This window comes from Cricetulus griseus, chromosome 3 (genome assembly GCF_003668045.3).
Source record: "Cricetulus griseus strain 17A/GY chromosome 3, alternate assembly CriGri-PICRH-1.0, whole genome shotgun sequence".
Taxonomy (NCBI): Eukaryota; Metazoa; Chordata; class Mammalia; order Rodentia; family Cricetidae; genus Cricetulus; species Cricetulus griseus.
In genome coordinates, this window is record NC_048596.1 from 82,047,410 (window position 1) to 82,067,059 (window position 19,650).

Genomic DNA, 19,650 nt, shown 5'->3' on the forward strand with positions numbered 1-19,650 from the left:
TCAGGGAATCCAGCACCCTCTTCTGGCCTCCACAGGCATCTTTATGTCCCCACCCCCTTTCACATACACATAATTAAAATAAGATAGATCTTTAACTATACCACTGATAATGTATTCTTCTTTGTAAATTGCTGTTTTACATGGAGACTGTAAACATATTTCTAAGCGGTCTTCCAGGCTCTTAGAGCTTTGCTACACACTCACGCTCTTTCTCCTGAAATGGAAGCATAGCATGGTCTTAAGCAAAGTACCAGCAACTCTTTACTGAGCATTGACAATGAACCAAGTGTTGCCTTTGGCATCTCACTCATTATTACCTCTGTTAGTCCTCACAAGACTCCCCACCCCTTTGTTTCTATGTAGACTAGGCTGGCCTGCCTCTGCCTCCTACTGCTAGTATTAAAACATGTGTCACCACACCAAGCCTCACAAAACCCTTTCATGTGGATACTTCACCATTAGCCTGCCACAACGAAGTTAAGGTGCTTGCCCAAGTGCACCCAGTCCAGCTAGGGTGAGGCACACAGGCAGTCGGGCTTCTGAGGCCAAGTATGTTTTGAATATGAAATGTCCCACATAGACTCCTGTGTTTGAACACTTGGTCACTACCTCAGGGTAGGACCTAACTGGAGGAAATGGATCACTGGGGTGAGTCCCCTTTCCTGTCTCTCTTCTGCTTCTGACTGTGGACACAAGGTGATCAGTCCTGTCAACACTCCTGCTGCTATGCCTTCTCTTCCATGATAGACTGTGTTCCCTCAAACTGTGAGCCCCCATATACCTTCCTCCTTGAGTTGTCAGGTACAAGACCAGAGTAACAAGAACAGTAGTCGGGATGCTGTGTCCAGCTTCCCTGGTTTGGTGGAATACTCCTGGAGACTTCTGACTGACTGTTGCAGGCATTAGAGACTCTCTTCTCCCTGGGGAACTGGATCTTTGCCTTTCTATTCATTTGTTCTACTGGGATTTCTTGGCTGACTGGATGTCCCTGTGGCAGAACCAGAAGGTGTGCAAAATCAAAGCCATTACCTCTGGTGACATCACTGAGTGTTTGACAGAGCATGGTGGTGACCCATCATTAGGGTCAGCCATGTGTTCTTGACTTCCAAGGAACAGCAGACACCTCAGTTCTCTGCTAGGAGGCTGCTCTTCTGTTTGAGTTTTGTCCCTAAGTTCACTGCATGAATGACAACAGTATGTTCATTCTGAGAGGTGAAGAGAAAACACCATTAGCCCCAGTATTCATTCTTAGCAAGTGTGAACTAGAGAAAGATTTTGCCTTTTGAAATGTATGAGAAACCTACAGCAAGTGTCCCATTCAATGGCATGCTGGAAGCCTGAGATTGAGAGTGAGGAAATGTGTTAGTTATCACTGTCTCTTCAGTATTACCCTGGAAGTCTTAGCTAACTGTATATTTCAGGGATGAGGCAGAAAGAGACAAGAATCAGAAAAGGAAGAAAGAAAATATCATTTGTCCAGATAATATATGCATAGAAAATAAAAAAGATAAGCTATTAGATTCAATATGTGAATTTAACAAGGTTAGTTGTTGATTTGACAGTCGTATAAAATGGTTGTATTTCCCCCATCTTTAGGGAGTTGCTGGGGAATCCAGGGCTTTGCACATGCTAGGTAAATACTCTACCTCTGAGCTACAACCCCAGCCTGGAGTGTATTTCTTCATACTTGCAACATTTAGAAAATAAGGATTTTTTTAAGATTTAAACATTTAATTTTATGTGTGTGCATCTGTGTGGGGTTTATGCATGTAGGTGCAGGTGCCCGAGGAGGAAGGTACCCTGGAGCCAGTGACAGGTGGTTGTAAACTACCTAATGTGGGTGCTGAGAACCAAACTCAAGTCTTCTACAGAGCAGAACACATTCCTAGCCACTGAGCCATCTCTCTAGCCCCACGAAATGAAGTTTTTCATATGATTTATAATCACACATAAAAGGTCAAATCCCTAGAAGTTTATCTAAGGAGAATAAATAATGCTCAAGCATAGAAAACTGTAAAAATATTATGGAAGCCAGATGTGATGGCATAGGCCTATAATCCCTGAACTTGGGAGGTAGAGGCAGGAGGATCATAAATTCCAGAATAGCCAGATATACCTGGCAAGTTCAAAGCCAGTCTAAATTACATAGCAGGATTCTCCCCCAAAACAGAAAAGACCAGGTGTGGTAGCTCACACCTTTAAATCCCAGCATGCAGGAGGCAAAGCCAGGTGGATCTCTGAGTTCCAGGCCAGCTTGGTTTATATAAGAGAGTTCAAGGGCTACATAGTGAGATCCTGTCTCAAAGAAAAGAAAAGAAAAGAAAGAGGAGAATGGGAGGGAAAGGGAAGCAGGTAGAAAAATCTTACTGAGAAATGCTGAAGAAGATCCAAGTATATCATGTTCAGGAGATTCAATATTAAAAAGATGAGATGTCACTTCTCAAATTCATCCATGTATTTCATGTAATTCAATCAGAGACTCGTGTGTGTGTGTGTGTGTGTGTGTGTGTGTGTGTGTGTGTGTGTGAGAGAGAGAGAGAGAGAGAGAGAGAGAGAGAGAGAGAGAGAGAGACAGAGAGAGAGAGAGAGAGAGAGAGAGAGAGAGAGAGAGAAAATGGATGCACTGATTCTCATCATTGTATATTAGAAATGCTAAGTACCAAGGGCACCTAGGATAAACTCGGGGAAGAAAGGGTGAAGATGTGTAGCTCCAGAGACCATCCCTTTGTGTAAATCTGCAACAACTAAGTCTCATATTGGTGTAAAGATAGATGCATGGAGCAGGGACAGGATAGGAGTCAGAACATATGTACAGATGTAGATATTTGGCATCTACAACAGTGCTGAGGCAGCCGGATATTCATGTGACAAAAGGTAACTGTGAAGTCCCCCTTACCTCACAGTGCTCTTAGAGGACACATTCAGAAGCGCTGTGGATCAACATATGAAAACTCAGGGAATCTGGGCTTCAAGTAGAGAACAGAGCATGAGGTGTCACAGGTGAAGCCCAATGACCAAGTGGATCCCTGGGACCCATGTGGTGAAAGGAGAGAACAGACTCCTGAAAGTTGTCCTCTGACCTCCATACCAGTGCCCACATACAAGGTTTTTTTTTGTTTTTTTTGTTTTGTTTTGTTTTTGTTTTTTTGGTTTTTTTTTCAAGACAGGGTTTCTCTGTGTAACTTTGAAGCCTATCCTGGCATTCGCTCTGGAGACCAGGCTGGCCTCAAACTCACAGAGATCCACCTGCCTCTGCCTCCCGAGTGCTGGGATTAAAGGTGTGCGCCACCAACGCCCGGCCCACACACAAGTTTTAAAAACATGCATTGAAGGACTATGACCCTTCCTACAGGGATCTTTCCCACAGCAGGGATCCCCTTTCCTCAACCTTCTCTTGGTGATGGAGTCCACAGTGTGTGCAGCAGGTCACTGGTACCCACGTTGCTTCTTTTCCAGGGAAGTTCGGCACAGGGATCCAGTCCTACTTCTCTTTCCTACGGTTCCTGGTGGTCCTGAACCTGGTGATATTCCTGATCATCTTCATGTTGGTTTTGCTCCCCATCTTACTCACCAAGTACAAGATTACCAACAGCACTTTAGTGTTCATTCCATTCAAAGACATGGGTGAGTCCAAGGTCTGTCCCCCAGGCAGTGCTTCCTTCCCTGGGCATCTTCATTCTGAGTCTTAGGCAACTGTGTCAGTTGGCATGGGTTAGGTTATGCTGCAGGAACAAATGACCCCATTATCTTCAGTGCCAGAGACTGTAAACATGTACTTCTCACTCATAGTCCAGATTCATCTTGGGCTGGGAATCTTCACTCAGGAGCCCAAATTGCTAGGGCAGCCGATTGTCACTGTGATCCCAGGGGAAAGGCAAATGTGTGCTGATTCCTGAAGCTTCTGTTCGGAGATGACACACAAACACATTTCTTCCACACCTCATTGGCCAAATCAGGACACCCAGCCCCTCCTGAGTTTATGAGAGCATGTAGGAGAAGCAATGCAGGGTGGGATATTTAGCAAACCTAAAAGAATCAATCCCTCACCCAAAGGTGACTTCATTTCAAGATTGCTATCTATGATAAGAATGCAGTTTAAGGCCTGGAGGTGGTGGTGCACGATTTTAATCCCAGCGCTCAGGACGCAGAGGCAGAGGCAGGTGGGTCTCTGTGAGTTCGAGGCCAGCCTGGTCTACAGAGCGAATTCCAGGAGAGGCTCCAAAGCTACACAGAGAAACCCTGTCTTGAAAAACAAACAAACCAACTTAAAAAAAAAATGCACTTGAAGCTAATAGCAATTCACAGTGATCTTGTGCTGGACACTCTGGTAAGAGCTAGATTGGGCTTTTGTATTTTCAATAAAAATCAGATCTTCTGGGGATCCTGTAAAATAGGGATTCCTCTATTTCACAGATACTCACTGCAAGCCTCTGATCCCAGGCTCTATGGAGGAGCCAGCTTGGTCTCAGGTCTTCTGAGGTCTTACAAACCCTCATGTTCTCCTATGACATAACTCCTTACCCAGAAGAGCCCTGGATGGGCACTTCTGAGGCCCTATGCATTCCTCCTCATCTTTGTTCCCATTTTAATTCACTTAAAATTCAAATAACCCAGCACTTCAGACTTACTTTGAGGGCCGCTTTTTGCCTTGTGTGCCCTCCTATTTTCTTGTGTATCCTCTTTTTAAAGAGACATTCTTTCCTGCTGCCGTGTGAAAATCAACATTAGGTTTCCAGGGCAGCTGTGTCAGTCAGTCAGTTAACCTTGTGAGCCTCAGTTTCTGTGTTGAGCCGGGGTGATCATTTAAAGAAAGATGATTATTCCCTCCCTTAAACAATACTTCATTATCGAATACTTAGATCATTTAAGGAACAACAAATGTCAGGGCTGCAGAGATGGCGTAGGTCTGCTTTTCAGCTCTGTAGTGGTCTGTTAACTCCAGATATGGGGGAGGTGATGCCCCCGTCTGTCCTCTGTGGGCACTTGCATGCACATACCCTCCCGTACACACAATTGAAAATAAAATGCATATTAAAAGTACAGTATTATTAATCATTAACTGCTCTGTGTGGTGCATATCTTCTAATCCTGCTGCTTACAATGCTGAGGTATGAAGATGCTGAGTGATAGTCTAAACTACATAGTGAAACCTTGTCTCCACACAGTGAAACAAGGGGCTGGAGAGATGGCTCAGCAGTTAAGAGCACACCCTGCTTTTGCAGAGGATCCATGTTTCTGGTCTTAGCACCCACAGCATAGCAGCCACAACCACCTGGGACTTCCATTCCATGGGATCTGATGCCTTCTCCTGCCCTCTGTGGGCACCTGCATGAGCATGTTGCACATACACACATAATCAACAAACAAATAAAAGCATTTCATTTTAAGCTATGAAAAACCTACTAAACAAAACAAAATAGATATATCCCCAAATTATTTAGTAAAGGCGCATGCTAAAGGAAAGTAAAGGAACAATAAAAGAAACCCTAAAAACAGAAATTAGAGGCAAAGGGATGTACCAGACATACTGGGACTTGAAGATAGAACAACAGATGTATCTGAATATGTAGCCACAGCTTATGTTCAGCTGCAATAGACAAGTTACTGACAAAATGAGGCTGTTTCTGACACATATCCTTGTTTTTGTTTCCTGCAGATATTCAGTGCACTGTCTATCCAATAAGTAGCTCTGGGCTCATTTACTTTTACAGTTACATCATAGACTTGCTGTCTGGCACAGTAAGTATTTAACTCAATCCTTTGTGACCCTCCTTACACTGACATCAAGTAATTTAGACTTCAATGTCCTGAATGGGGCTCTGTGGTGTGTGCCTGTGATCTGACAGGTGAAGGCAGGAGGATTGCCAGACCAGCCTAAGCTACCTAGTGAGACCTTGCCTTAAAACAACAACAAAATCCAAAAGACAATGTTGTTTTTTCAAAGACCAGTGAAGGCCAAATGCCAGTGCTGGCAGTGAGCAGCAGAGACAGGGTTTGCAGTGAACTCATCAGTAAGTCCTGTGCTCTGCTGCTCACCTTCCACTAGAGTATTCAGGAAATACTCTGCTGCTTCCAGCCATTGGCCTTTTCCTGCTCTCTGCCACCTTTGTATTGGCCTGAATTATAATGCTGTGCAGCTAGCATCTCTGATCTGAAAACCCAAACTCTTGGGAGGCGTTTGGGATTGTCTGATGACACCCAACTGGTGAAGTCTATGGTATTATTCCAAATTCTGAGAAGTTCTGAAATGTCAGGCCCTTCAGGTCCCAAGCATTTCAGACAGAAGACACTCAGCCTACAGATTAAGCTATTTTTCTGGAAGTTGCTAGTATTAAAATGCCACATCACAGAACTTGTTGCTTTTCTGAATAGGTAGGTAAAAAGCCTGGGGTTTGCCCATTGCATTTAATATGTTGTGTGTGTGTGTAGGGGAGTGCCTTTACATCCCCAAAGTTATGTTTTCTACAAACAACTCAGGGTATTGTTGGGTACACAGTCAAATGCCAGGTATATAAATGAGAAAATGGAAGCTGTGCAAATGATAACAACTCAGTATCTTACCTGAAGTCACTGTTACTGGAACAAACTTGGCTTATTATGGTGGAGTTCACCTTTGTTCCTAGCACAGGGAGGCAGAGGCAGGTGGATCTCTCTGAGTTCCAGGCCAACCTGGTCTACAGTCAGGGATACATGGAGACAACACCAGGTCTCATTAAAAAAAAAAAAAGTTCCCAGAACCAAGCCTCACATCTACTGTCCTCTCTCTTCCTCCTCCTTTTTGGCTTTCCAGGACAGGAACTCACCAAATAGCCCCATTTCATTATGTTGCATCCCACAAGCAACATTTGTTAGTGTATTTTAAAGGATAATTAGTGACACATGATCATAGATGTGCGACACCGATAGCATTCTCCAGCGGCCCTGTCCAGAAGGACTTGTGGCGGCTCCCTGGGCTTTGGTGTCCCTTTATTGTGAGGGAAAAGTTGGTGAGAACTGAGATCGACCTGTGGCCATGTGGAAAGGGATCTGGAGAGCTGGACAGGGTTTTATGATGTGTGTGTCCAGCCTTTGATAGAGTGGGAGATACTATGGAGTCTCCTCTTTCTACCTTTGCTTCTATTTAAACATTTTCTTATTCAGGTAGTGTGACAATACATGGTTGTCATGAAAAAAAAATAGGACTTTATTATCTATTTATTTTTAAACAGTCTTGCTATTCAACTTAGGCTAACCTTAAACTTGTTGGCATTTTTGTATATTTGCCTCTAATGCTTAGATGCTTAATCCATTATAAGCTGATGTTGCATGTGAATCCTGTGTTCAGAGGACATGTTTTCCCCTATAAAAACTCATTGGCTGGAGATGTATGGGTGGTTGGTTCTTTTTTTTTTGCTGTGTGTCTGATTTTGTTGTGGTGTTTGTTGGTTTGCTTTTTTTTTTTTTTTTTTGTCTGTTTGGTTTGGTTTTGTTTTTTGTTTGTTTTGTTTTTTTGGTTTTTCGAGACAGGGTTTCTCTGTATTGTTTTGAAAGTTGTCCTGGAACTTGCTCTGTAGACCAGGCTGGCCTTGAACTCACAGAGATCCGCCTGCCTCTGCCTCCCAAGTGCTGGGATTAAAGGTGAGCACCACTAACGCCCGGCTGGTTTGCTTTGTTTTGTGTAGACCCTGAATTCACAGAGATCCTGCCTCTGCTTCCCAGCTGCTGGGATTAAAGGCGGCTTCTGTGCCCGTTTTTGTGCCTGCACTTAACACTCTTGATTTTGCTTTGTGGTAAATCCTGGAGGCAAGACAGTGATCTTCCAACTTTACTTTTTGTCAAGGTTGTTTAGGCACTGACTCCCTTGCAGTTGCATCTAAACTTTAAGACCAGCTTGTTGGTTTCTGAGTGAAGCCAGCTGGGTTCTGATTGGGTTTGTGCTGGTTCTGTAGACCCATTTGTAGATTATTGATGTGGAAATGCTGCACCAAGAACACAATCCAAAACAAATGGATACCTTTCCATTTATTTATTTATTTTTTGTTTTCCAAGATGAGGTTTCTCTGTGTAAAAGCTCTGACTGTCCTGGAACATGTTCTGTAGACCAGGCTGGCTTTGAACTCAGAAAGAGATTCACCTGTTTCTGCCTTCCAAGCACATGAACTATAGGTGTGACCATTACCACCCAGATATATGTGTCTGTCCCCATACCTGTTTTAAGCTGGGATCAAATCCATAACCTTGTGCATACTAGGTCAGTATTCTACCCACCGAGCTACATCCCTGGCCCACTTTTATTTTAACTGTGGTTCATAGTTTTCAGAATATACTATTTATACTCGAGTTAAACTTATTCTTAAGTGTTCTTTTTGATACTTATTGTTATGTTTTTGTTTAAATTAGATATAAAGAAAAAGAGGAAGCAGGTGCAAGATGAGACATATTAACCAGTTTATTATAGGGCCCTATAGAGTAGGGAGAGTAAGAGAGAAGAGGAACAGGGGTAATGGCTGTCTGCCATGGCTGGTCACCTAGAGAGGCAGAGAAAGCACATAGATGGGAGAAGAGAGAGTGAAGCAGAAGCAGAGAGAGAGAGAGAAGCAGGGAAGTTAGAACTTTTAAAGGAAAGACTGTGTATGTGCACTGAGGTTTCACGCATGCCCAGAGTCCTCACGCATGTGTGGTGGGTGATGTGGTGATGGCTCGTTCCTGTGTGTGCCCTGACTGTTGTCAGGGGGTGGGGTCTGTCTCTTAAAGAGGTAGAACTGATCAGCATTAAAGCCTGAACCTTTCACTTAATGGCCCAGAATTTTTTCTCTCGTCAGTTAAGTGTAATTGCCAGTTAATTTTTTAAAAAGTATTTAATTTTTTTCTTTGTGTATGGATGTGTCTTGTGGGAGTATGTGCACATGAGGCAGTACCCTTGGAGGCCAGAAGGGGGGCATCAGGTCTCCTGAAACTGGAGTTACAGAAGGTTGTGAGTCCCCTGCTGTGGGTGCTGGAAACCAAACTTGGGCCCTCTGCAAGCACAATACATGCAATGCTGAGCCATCTTTCTAGCACTTACCAGTGGATTTTGGTACTTAGGTTTTAGCAGTACCTTATCCCCATAACACTAACTGAGCATCCCTTACACAATGGGTTTTTCTCTGGTGTGGAGAGATTCCGGGATGAACAGGGGCATTCGAGTCAGGGATGCTTCCTTCACTTGCCTGCCTGAGCTGACCCACCTGACCCCATGTTCTCGCTTTGTTCAGGGTTTCTTGGAGGAGACCAGCCTTTTTTATGGACATTACACCATTGATGGAGTAAAATTCCAGAGCTTCACATATGATCTGCCCCTGGCTTACTTAGTAAGCACCATTGCCTACCTGGCCCTGAGTCTCCTTTGGATAGTGAAAAGGTAAGTAAGTGTGCCTTGCTTTCTCCTTCCCTTTGATTGCCATTTGTGTCAGCGACGTTCTTTCTGCTGTGACCAGATACCTGGCAGAAACAGTTCAAGGGAGGAAAGATTTATCTGGGCTCATGGTTGCAGGGAATTTCAGTCCCTCACAGTGGGGAAGGCATGGCAGTGCGAGCATGACACAGCAGCTTGTTCATATGGTGGTGGATCAGAAAGCAGAGAACACTCTGGAACCAGGAGTCTAGCTCTGTGACCTACCTCTGTGAGCCTGTTCCCTACATTTTTCCACTCCCATACGTCTGTAGGGCATCTCCAATTCTCAACAGGTGGAATCTCTTACTGTTTCGTGTATTCTGGAAGTCAGGGCCTGAAAGATGAGCAGAGCCCACAGGTGGTCTTCAGAGAAAGGGATTGAGTGTGCTACAGCTAAGACTTGGAGGAAACAGAAGTCAGGAGCTGGAGTAGCGGTCTAAGTGCTTCTTCCAGGTCCCTCTTCCTCATAGGCTTCATTCTGGCTGGGGAGGATTCTGTTAACTGGGTCTCTATTGGACCACTGGGGAGTTGAGTACACAGAGAACCAAGGAAGGGAAAAGACTGTTCTGAGAAGGACACAGCCATGGCTAAGGAATGATGTCAAAAGCAAGAGCCTAGTCATCTCTGAGTGTCTGTGTGGTGGCAGCTCCTTGAAGTGGTGGGAAATAGTACATCAGTTTCTATTAGCCTGTAGCTCCCTTGATTGTGGGCACAAAATGCTGTGAAGGTGTTGTTTGCTCTTTCTACTCAGATACCCAATCCTGACCCTTCTGTTGTGTCAGGGCCAGGAGGCTGTGTTGAGCCCCTAATGGTGTGTTTCCATTCCCTGGTTAGGGACATGTAGATTGGATGTGAAATTCCCTCTAAAAATTTAGTGTTGAAGGTTTGATCCCCAGATGGTGGGCTATTTAGAGGTGGATGCACCATGAGGGTGCTAACCTCATAAATGGGGTAATCCACTGATGTGTTCACAGCTGAATGGGCTATTAGGAGCCGGGCCTGGTTGGAGGAAGCAGGTGACATGCCTTGTCAGCATTCCTTTCCCCTCCATTTCTCTGCTTCCTAGATACCATGAGGTACCTCCCTCTTCCCCCTCTGCTACCTGGACACCATGAGGTACCTTCCTCCCCCCTCTGCTTCTTCCACCATGCCCAGCTGCTATAATGCCCTCCCCATCACCTCAGGCCCAGCAATGGATCCAGCCAACATGGATAGAAGTTTCTGGAACAGTGAAGCAAATAACCCTTTCTGGCTTTAAGCTGTCAATCTCAGGTATTTGCTACAGTGTGAAAAGTCTGTCTGACAGGCCATAAGACAGCAAGGCCTTTCTCTAGTGATTTGATTGGAGAGCAACTCTCAAGAAAGGAGAGAGATTCTAAATACTGTCAACAATTGTCTCACCACACACTAGCCGGAACACAGTAGAAGCTGTATTTGTGACCACCACACGAGACTACTGAACTAAAAACTTTGGGCCATGCATCATGCATGCTAGTGCATCCCTGTTATCAAAACTACTTCAGAGGTAGAGGCAGGACAATCTCATGTTTGAGGGCAGCCTGGGCACCTCAATGAAAGTTTCAAAATAAAAGTATTATAAGGGGAGGGGAGCCAGGAGTCTAGCTTAGAGATTGATCTGGCCTGGGAGAGGCTTTGGGTTCAATTTTCAGCATTGCAACAAGTAAATACATTAAGATAAATAAATAAAATAAATAAATAAATAAATAAAAATAAAACAATTTTGTGTAAAGTTACTGAGTGGAGGCCTGAAGAGTTGGCTCAGTGATTATATACACTGTCTGCTCTTCCAGGAGACTAGGGTTGGTTTGATTCCCAGCACCCACATGGTGACTCACAACTATATATCTCCAGTTCTAGGTGATGTGATGCCCTCTTCTGGCCTCAGCAGGTAACAGGTGCACACATGGTACACAAGCCATACATGCAGGCAAAACACCCATACACATAAAGTGTGTCTATCTTTAAAAAAGAAGTTACTGGATACAATGATTTTTATCAGATACCTGTTCAGCTGACACATAGCTTTAGAATAAACTTGGCTGTGTCACAAGAGGCCAGCAAGGTTGCCACGTTCAACTCTGTATCTTAAATGAGACCAATTCATGGGCCTATATTTTGCTGTTGTTCTTGAATGACACTTGTGTTTTGGGGTCAGGTCGGTGGAAGGGTTCAAAATCAGCCTGATCCGAAGTGAGGAGCACTTCCAGAGTTACTGTAACAAGATCTTCGCTGGCTGGGACTTTTGCATCACCAACCGCAGCATGGCCGAGCTGAAGCACAGCAGCTTGCGGTATGAGCTCCGAGTGAGTGCTGCTGGGTCACCCTGGGGAAGGACCTCACTGCCAGGCTGGCTCTGGGGAGGTGGTTTGCAGCTTACATGGGATCTCGGGGCCCATTCTGCCTCAGCAAGCTTCCTCTTTGATGGTTTTAGGAGCTCTTCATAGCAAACAGATTGATCACCTTTAATCTAAGCATGTGTGCTGATAACTTGGGACTGGGAAAGGAGGTAGGACACACAGGAAAATGGTGTCTTATCTCCATCCCCTCCTGTCTTATTAATGTCCTGCCTGGCCATAGTGTCATAAATGTTGTTTACACTAGAACCATTAAGGGAATGCTGTTGTAATAGAATAGAGAGAAGTTGAAATATAACAGAAAAACTTCCACATTTAATAGAGAAAGACAAATGAATAGATGTTGCTCCAACCTATCAGGAAAAGGTTGAGAGTAGGAATCTAAAGCTTAAGGAAGGTGGGTAGGATTGGCTGTATATACTATTCATTACACTAAATATTAACAGGTCAAATTCTCCTGTTAGAAGTGGAGACTCCCAGGCTGGATTAAAAACAAACCAACATAGCAGGACGTACCCATAATCCTAGCTACTTGAAAGGTGCAGACACAAGAGCTAAAATTTGAGGCTTTACTGGCAACTTAGTAAGACGTCTCAAAAATAATAACTTTTTTTAAGGACTAAGATGTAGGTTGATGGTAGAGTGCTGGCCTGGCATACACAAGGCCCTGGGTCCAATCCTCAGAACTTTAGATAAATAAATGACAAATTAATAATCAAAATTAAAATAATAATAATAATAATAATATATCCCATTTAAAGAAATACTGCACATCTGCATGTGCACATGGGTGCACACACATGCACACACAGCATCTTAAATGCTGATTCAGCTTACACATTTATTACAAAGGGCAAATGCCATCTTGATTAGGTTTTCTCTTAACCATAAGCCTTAGACATAAAAATTGGTGGGGCTTAGCCTGGGAAAGTATCTTGGACAGCATGAATATTTAAGAGAAATCTGTGAGATATGTTACATGGTACCCCTCCTTTTTCTCACAGTTTTCCTTGGTTCTCAGGCAGATCTGGAGGAAGAGAGAATACGACAGAAAATAGCTGAGAGGACCTCAGACGAAACCATACGCATTTACTCCTTGAGGCTGTTCTTGAACTGCATCGTGCTGGCTGTGCTTTCGGCATGCTTTTATGCAATCTACCTAGCCACTACCTTCTCACAAGAACATATGAAGAAAGTAAGTGCTCCGTGAGAGTCGGCTGACCTTGCGCTCTGGTGTGGCAGCATGCCGGGTGCCTTGCAGACCTGTGTGGAAGGTGTCACCATCATTTCTCTATTCAAGTGAAGAGAGAAGTTTGGTTGATATAGGAATTGTAAATCAGCTGATCAGTTTCCACCTTGAAGTCATCTAAAATGCTGTTTGGGGGATACCTCTTCCCACCTGAAGAGTTCACAGTATTTAGATCTAAGCTGGGCTGCCTGTGTTTTCTCTCTGACTCTTCTAGTTAATAGCCAGGACCTCAGTTTATCTAAAGATCAGTGTTTTAAAATATTTTTTATTTTAAATTGCACATATATATGTAGGGGGGTGGGCTGAGTGTCAGAACCCCTGAAGTTAGAGTTGGAGCTGGCTATGGATGCTGGAAATTGAACCCAGGTCCACTGCAGGAGCAGTACACACTCTTTAACTCCTGAGCCATCTCCCCAGCGCCAAGCAGTGTTTTAAAAATCTGTGGTGGGGGGCTGGAGAGATGGCTCAGAGGTTAAGAGCACTGACTGTTCTTCCAGAGGTCCTGAGTTCAATTCCCAGCAACTACATGGTGGCTCACAACCATCTGTAATGAGATCTGGTGCCCTCTTCTGGTGTGCAGATATACATGGAAGCAGGATGTTGTATACATAATAAATAAATAAAATCTTAAAAAAAATCTGTGGTGGAAGCTGAGTGTGGTTGTGCATTCCAGCACTTAGGAGGCTCAAACATCTAGTGGTCTAGTGGCTGTCAATCATCAGGCATTAGATACCCAAATACCATAAATAGCATCTGACTTATGGCTTTGTCATCCATTCATATACTGTGGCTGTCTTCTGTATGGTACGAGATGGTTCACTGCCTTGTTCCACATTCTAGCCAAAGCACAAGAGATGGGGCTGGAGCGGACCCATCTCTTCAAGAATGAGAGGCAATTCTACTGCCTCAGCTAGAATTTAGTTACAGTTGTACCTGGCTTCAAGGAAGGCCAAGAAATTTAGTTTTCATCTTGGGTAGCTATACATTTGGCTAAGTGACCTATAAAGGAAAGACAGACTGGCTGTTACAAGTCAATCATCACAACATCCTTGAAAGTAACTTGAATGGGCTGTTTATGCAGCATGCACAGAATTCTGTGCACTCCGATATGTCCAGTAGCTTTCATTATTCTTCCAGCATGACATTAGGTCCCTGTATGTATGCATCTAAGAAAGGTTCCAAGCATCCAAAGCTTTTGTTTCCCAGCCACATGGGATGATAAATGTGCTTTGTGTGTCTGCTCAGCATGCACAGTTGAGTTCTTTTCAGTTCAAGTTGTCACTGTCGCCACCCCACTTATGCTGACCAGGGCTTTCTGTTATCTTTCCAGGAAATTGACAAGATGGTTTTTGGGGAGAACCTCTTGATACTGTACCTCCCATCCATTGTGATCACACTGGCCAATTTCATTACCCCCATCATCTTTGCCAAAATCATCCACTATGAGGATTATTCGCCAGGCTTTGAGATCCGCCTTACAATTCTTAGGTAATGCCTAACTGCTTGCATGCCCGCTAGACCATTGCTTACTCATGGCAGACATTGCTAATCGGTTGTGGCACATTTTCCTGCTATGCCATCCTTCCTTTGATGAGCCCCATGAGTAAATTGCCATTTGCATATGCAGTGAAGGGACTTAGACTCCAGATCCTCCTGTCAGTGTTATACTTTCGATTCTGTATTAACTGAAAGCATAGGACGGGGCCCTAAAAGGACATAACTGTTCTAAAACTGTTAGACTTGACAGTGTTGGGCAGAGTCCAGAGAGTCACACCAGTGAGTAAAGATGGCCAAGTGGTACTATGCTTGAACAGGATAATTTTTTTCTCCTTCTCAAGTATCTGAGAGTGAGTTTTTTTTTTTTGTTGTTGTTGTTTTTTTGAGTCTGTCTTAGGGTTCTATTGCTGCAATAAAACACGATGACCAAAAAGCAAGTTGGGCCGGGCATTGGTGGCACACGCCTTTAATCCCAGCACTTGGGAGGCAGAGGCAGGCAGATCTCTGTGAGTTCGAGGCCAGCCTGGTCTCCAGAGTGAGTGCCAGGATAGGCTCCAAAGCTACACAGAGAAACCCTGTCTTGAAAAACCAAAAAAAAAAAAAAAAAAAAAAAAAAAAAAAAAAAAAAGCAAGTTGGAAAGGAAAGGGTTTATTTGGCTTACACTTGCATATCGATGTTCATCATCAAAGAAAGTCAGGACAGGAACCTGGAGGCAGGAGCTGATGCAGAAACCATAGAGGAGCACTGCTTACTGTCTTGCTCCCCATGGCTCGCTCAGCCTGCTTTCTTATAGAACTCAGGACCACCAGCCCAAGGATGGCCTCAATCACAAAGGGCTGGGCCCTCCCTCATCAATCACTAAATAAGAAAATGCCCTACAGGCTTGCCTACATCGAGGTCTTACAGAGGTTTTCTCAATTGAGGCTCCCTCCTCTCTGATGACTCTTCCTTGTGTCAAACTGACATAAAACTATTCAGGACCGAGACAATCTCAGTATGTTTAAGAAGGTTAAGGAATTTATCTTTTATCCAGGATAGACTTATATGTGGCTGAATGAACTGCTGTTGAGAAATACAATGCTTGTTAGAAATCTTTACTATGTCCTTAATGGCCTCAACTCTGATCCTCCAGCCTCAGCCACCTAAGTGCTGGGATTTACAGGCACTCCAGAATATTTTTTAAAAGCAAGCAAACAACAAAATCTTTGCATTTTGTAAAGACAGAGCAGGGGGAGATTTTTTTATTAGCACTTATCAGAACAATATAATGAGTTTCATTGTGATATTTTCACACATGTATATAATGTGTTTCAATCATATTGACTTCCTCCACATTGTGTCTCCCTTCCCATATGTGGTACCCTCCCTGTCATTGTAGGAATGTTCAACCCTTTCCACTCAACAGTTCCATCCATACTTGACGTTTGACCCATATTATTTCATGCATTCTTGTTTATGCTGGGTTATATTAAGGAGCTCCCAGGTGGCATTTCATTTCACCCGCAAACACTTCAGTGTCTCCAAGTCACCAGGCTTAACAAAACTTTATCACATATTCCAAAATAGAGCCAGTCTCCATGATGGAGAGGCTAGTGGCTTTTTATACTAGGACCCACATAGGTCCACATGCTGAATTTGGTTACTCTCTCTCTCTCTCTCTCTCTCTCTCTCTCTCTCTCTCTCTCTCTCTGTCTCTGTCTCTATACCTCTTTCCTCCTCCTCCTCTTCCTCTCTGAATCAGGGTCTCACTATGTGGCTCAACATGACCTTGAACTCATCATTTGTGTGCCATCATGCCTTGCTTTTTCCTGCCTTAGAACTTGTAGAGGTTGGAGAGATGGCTCAGTGGTTAGGAACTTTTGCAGAAGACCCGAGTTTAGGTCCTAGCAGGTGGCCTGTAACTTCAGTTCTAGGGGATTTGATGTCCCTTCTGGCCCCCATGGGCACCTGTATGCATGTACACATGTCCTCACGCAAACACATACATATGCATATAAATAATAAAAATTGATAATATAACATGAAGTTACTATTTGATCCATTTAAAGTGTACAATTCATTGTCAATTCCCTACCATCCACTCCCCCAGCAGAAACTCTGCCTAGCTTCAGGTTTGCTTGAGAGGAAGGTGCTTGTGTTCCTCAGTGTCAGATCCACAAGAAGCCCAGCCCTGACGTCTTCTCTTCCCCTCCCCTTTCCCACAGGTGTGTCTTCATGCGGCTGGCCACCATCTGTGTGCTGGTGTTCACGCTGGGCTCCAAGATCACATCCTGTGGTGACAACACATGTGAACTCTGTGGCTATAACCAGAAACTCTACCCGGTGAGCCATGGCCCTGACTCTCAGCTTCAAGGCCAATCTGGTCCCATGCCAGGCATGGTCAACAGCTTGGCTATTGAAGTCTGTGCATGAGCTTGGGGACAGTGGGATGTGGAGATGATTGAGAATACAGGAGGCTGGCTTCCTATGCTGGGAGTGGATCCTTTACTGTCTCCGTGTCTTGATTCCAGTGCTGGGAGACACAGGTGGGACAGGAAATGTACAAGCTGATGATCTTTGACTTCATCATCATCCTGGCCGTGACACTGTTTGTGGATTTCCCTAGGAAGTAAGTGTGGAAGTCCCTGCCACCCCAACTTCATGCCTGGATGCTCCCAACCCAGCTGTTCTCCATGAGTAACTGGGTGACGCCACAGTTACTGGCGAACCACTGACATTTGGTGACTTTCAAATGGCTCTAGGCTGTTGACACTGTAGCAGCATCAGCCACCACATCTTTAGATGGTGCCCTGGTACCCGGGGTGGAGATGGTACCTCCTCCCACAAGGCCTCCTGGGATTGACTTCCTATACTTGATGCAGCCAAGACCCTGCCAGGGCAGACACACTGGGTGCAGCTTCTGGATGTGAATCCACATCCAGAAGCTTCTTGCTGATCATGTAATGATGCATAAGTTATTTCTCTCAGTAACAAGACACAGAATTTCTCACCCGAGACAGGAACAGGATGGTAGTGGGGCCACCTCGTAGCCTTCCTCTGAGAGTAAGCAAGATAATTGACTTAGTTAGGGTTTCTATTGCTGTGAAGAGACAAACACAGTTTCAGAGGTTCAGTCCATTATCTCATGGCAGGACGTGGTGGTGTGCAGGCAGACATGGTACTGAAGAGGTAGTTGTGAGTTCTACATCTTGATCCACAGACAGCAGGAGGAGTCTGTGACGTTGGGTACAGCTTGAGCAAATGAGACCTCAAATCCCACTCCCACAGTTACATACTTCCTCCAACAGGACCACACCTATTCCAACAAAGCCTAATAGTGCTACTCCCTATGGGGGCCATTTTCTTTCAAACCACCACAATAACACAGATCAAAACAGGGAGAACACTCTGTGGCACAGAGCTCAACATTACGTGACCATCACCACTGTGACCATCACCACTGTGACCATCACCACTGTTCTTTCAGGAGTCTTAAGTGAATCTCTGCTTGCCAGACAGTCAAGGCACCCAGAGTGTGATGATGCAGGCCTGTCATTCCAGCACTCAGGAGGTTGAGGCAGGAACATCCTGAGTTCTAGACCAGCCTGGGCAACTTGAGCAGATAATTCAGATGTGGAATTATCTAGAAGTCCAGTCTGGAATTATCTAGAAGCCCAGTGAACCCTAAAATTAGGTATTAGAAAAGCAAATGTAGGGGCCAGCAAGATGGCTCACCACCTGAAGTTGCTCACTGGGACGCACACTGTGGAAAGAGAGAACTGACTTCTACACATTGCTCTCTGGTCTCTACACACGTGCCATTGCACATCTGCACTCAGTGGGTACATACATACATATAAACATACATAAATGAAGTTTTTTTAATAAATAATAATAATAATAACACAATAAATAATAAAAAAGAAACATTAGGTTGAGGAAATGATTCATTCAGTCAGTAAAGCACTTGCCATACAAAATTCAGGAGGACCTGAATTCAGATCTCCAACACCTATATAAAAGCCTGGAGTGGCAGCTTGTGCCTGGAATCCCAGCATTCCAGAATTGGAGATGGGAGGATCACAGAGGCTCAATGGTCAGCCACTTCAGCCCAGTCAGTAAGCTCTGGGCTCAGAGAGAGAGAAAGCCTGCCTCAAAACATAAGGTGGAGCATGTCTGAGGGAGACATCTGATTGATGTCAATTTCTGGTCCCCAGAGGCACATTCACACACCCCCATGCACAAACATGTATACACTCATACATATATACACTTAACTTACCATGGAAATGACGTTGGTTGGTGGGTATGGTTCTGTAGCCTTAGGGGTACTTGTAGATATGTCTAGTTTGTTTCCAGGCTCCTGGTGACCTACTGTTCGTCCTCGAAGCTGATCCAGTGCTGGGGGCAGCAGGAATTTGCCATCCCAGACAACGTCCTGGGCATTGTGTATGGGCAGACCATCTGCTGGATTGGAGCCTTCTTCTCCCCACTCCTCCCTGCAATTGCCACTTTGAAGTTTGTTATCATCTTTTACGTGAAAGAGGTAAGAAAGGGGATGGGACTCACACCCTGTATGCTCTTTCTGTTGTTTTGCTATTGCTATGCTGTGGACAGGAGCCCAGTGCCTCCAGCAGGCCAGGCCAGTGGTATAGCACTGAGCTGTGTCCCCAGCCCCATCTGAGGCACTCACATGTTTGAAGGCCATTCCTTAGCCTTGAGACACATCGTAATTACATGTCCCTCCAATCTAGGGCCTCATGCAATACTGCTTCCTTAATATGTGTTTATTCTAGGAAAGAACTTCCAATAACTTTTCATCTCTTTTTTGCTGTGTATCTCTAACTAGCCTCAAATCCCTGATCTTCCTGCCTTGATCTCCCAAGTGCTGGGCTCACTGGTCATTTTTATTGTTGTTGTTTTGTTTGACAACTTTCTCAAGCACATTAAGAATTGCTTTCGTCCTATAATGTAAGTGTAGTTTTTATATAGGACTGACTGACTGAGCTGAGTCTCGGATAGGAATCCAACAACAGTGGTATGTTTCAGTGACATTTAGCCAAGGGTTTGTTGATTTGTTTTGTAATGTCAGAGTCAATGCATAGCTTTTCAGGGTTTGGTGACTGGCACAGTTCAT

General features: G+C 44.4%; 1 protein-coding gene across 1 annotated transcript in view; it reads left to right on the top strand.

Moving 5' to 3' along the window:
* The window catches only part of Tmc7 (transmembrane channel like 7), a 48,197-nt gene that overhangs the window by 20,489 nt on the left and 8,058 nt on the right, over window positions 1-19,650 (top strand). The window contains exons 4-12 of the mRNA XM_027410161.2: window positions 3,457-3,624; window positions 5,657-5,739; window positions 9,234-9,379; window positions 11,589-11,736; window positions 12,809-12,982; window positions 14,367-14,524; window positions 16,739-16,856; window positions 17,045-17,142; window positions 18,873-19,059. Of these exons, the coding sequence (XP_027265962.1) occupies window positions 3,457-3,624; window positions 5,657-5,739; window positions 9,234-9,379; window positions 11,589-11,736; window positions 12,809-12,982; window positions 14,367-14,524; window positions 16,739-16,856; window positions 17,045-17,142; window positions 18,873-19,059 (1,280 nt within the window). The remainder of the gene's footprint in view (window positions 1-3,456; window positions 3,625-5,656; window positions 5,740-9,233; window positions 9,380-11,588; window positions 11,737-12,808; window positions 12,983-14,366; window positions 14,525-16,738; window positions 16,857-17,044; window positions 17,143-18,872; window positions 19,060-19,650) is intronic.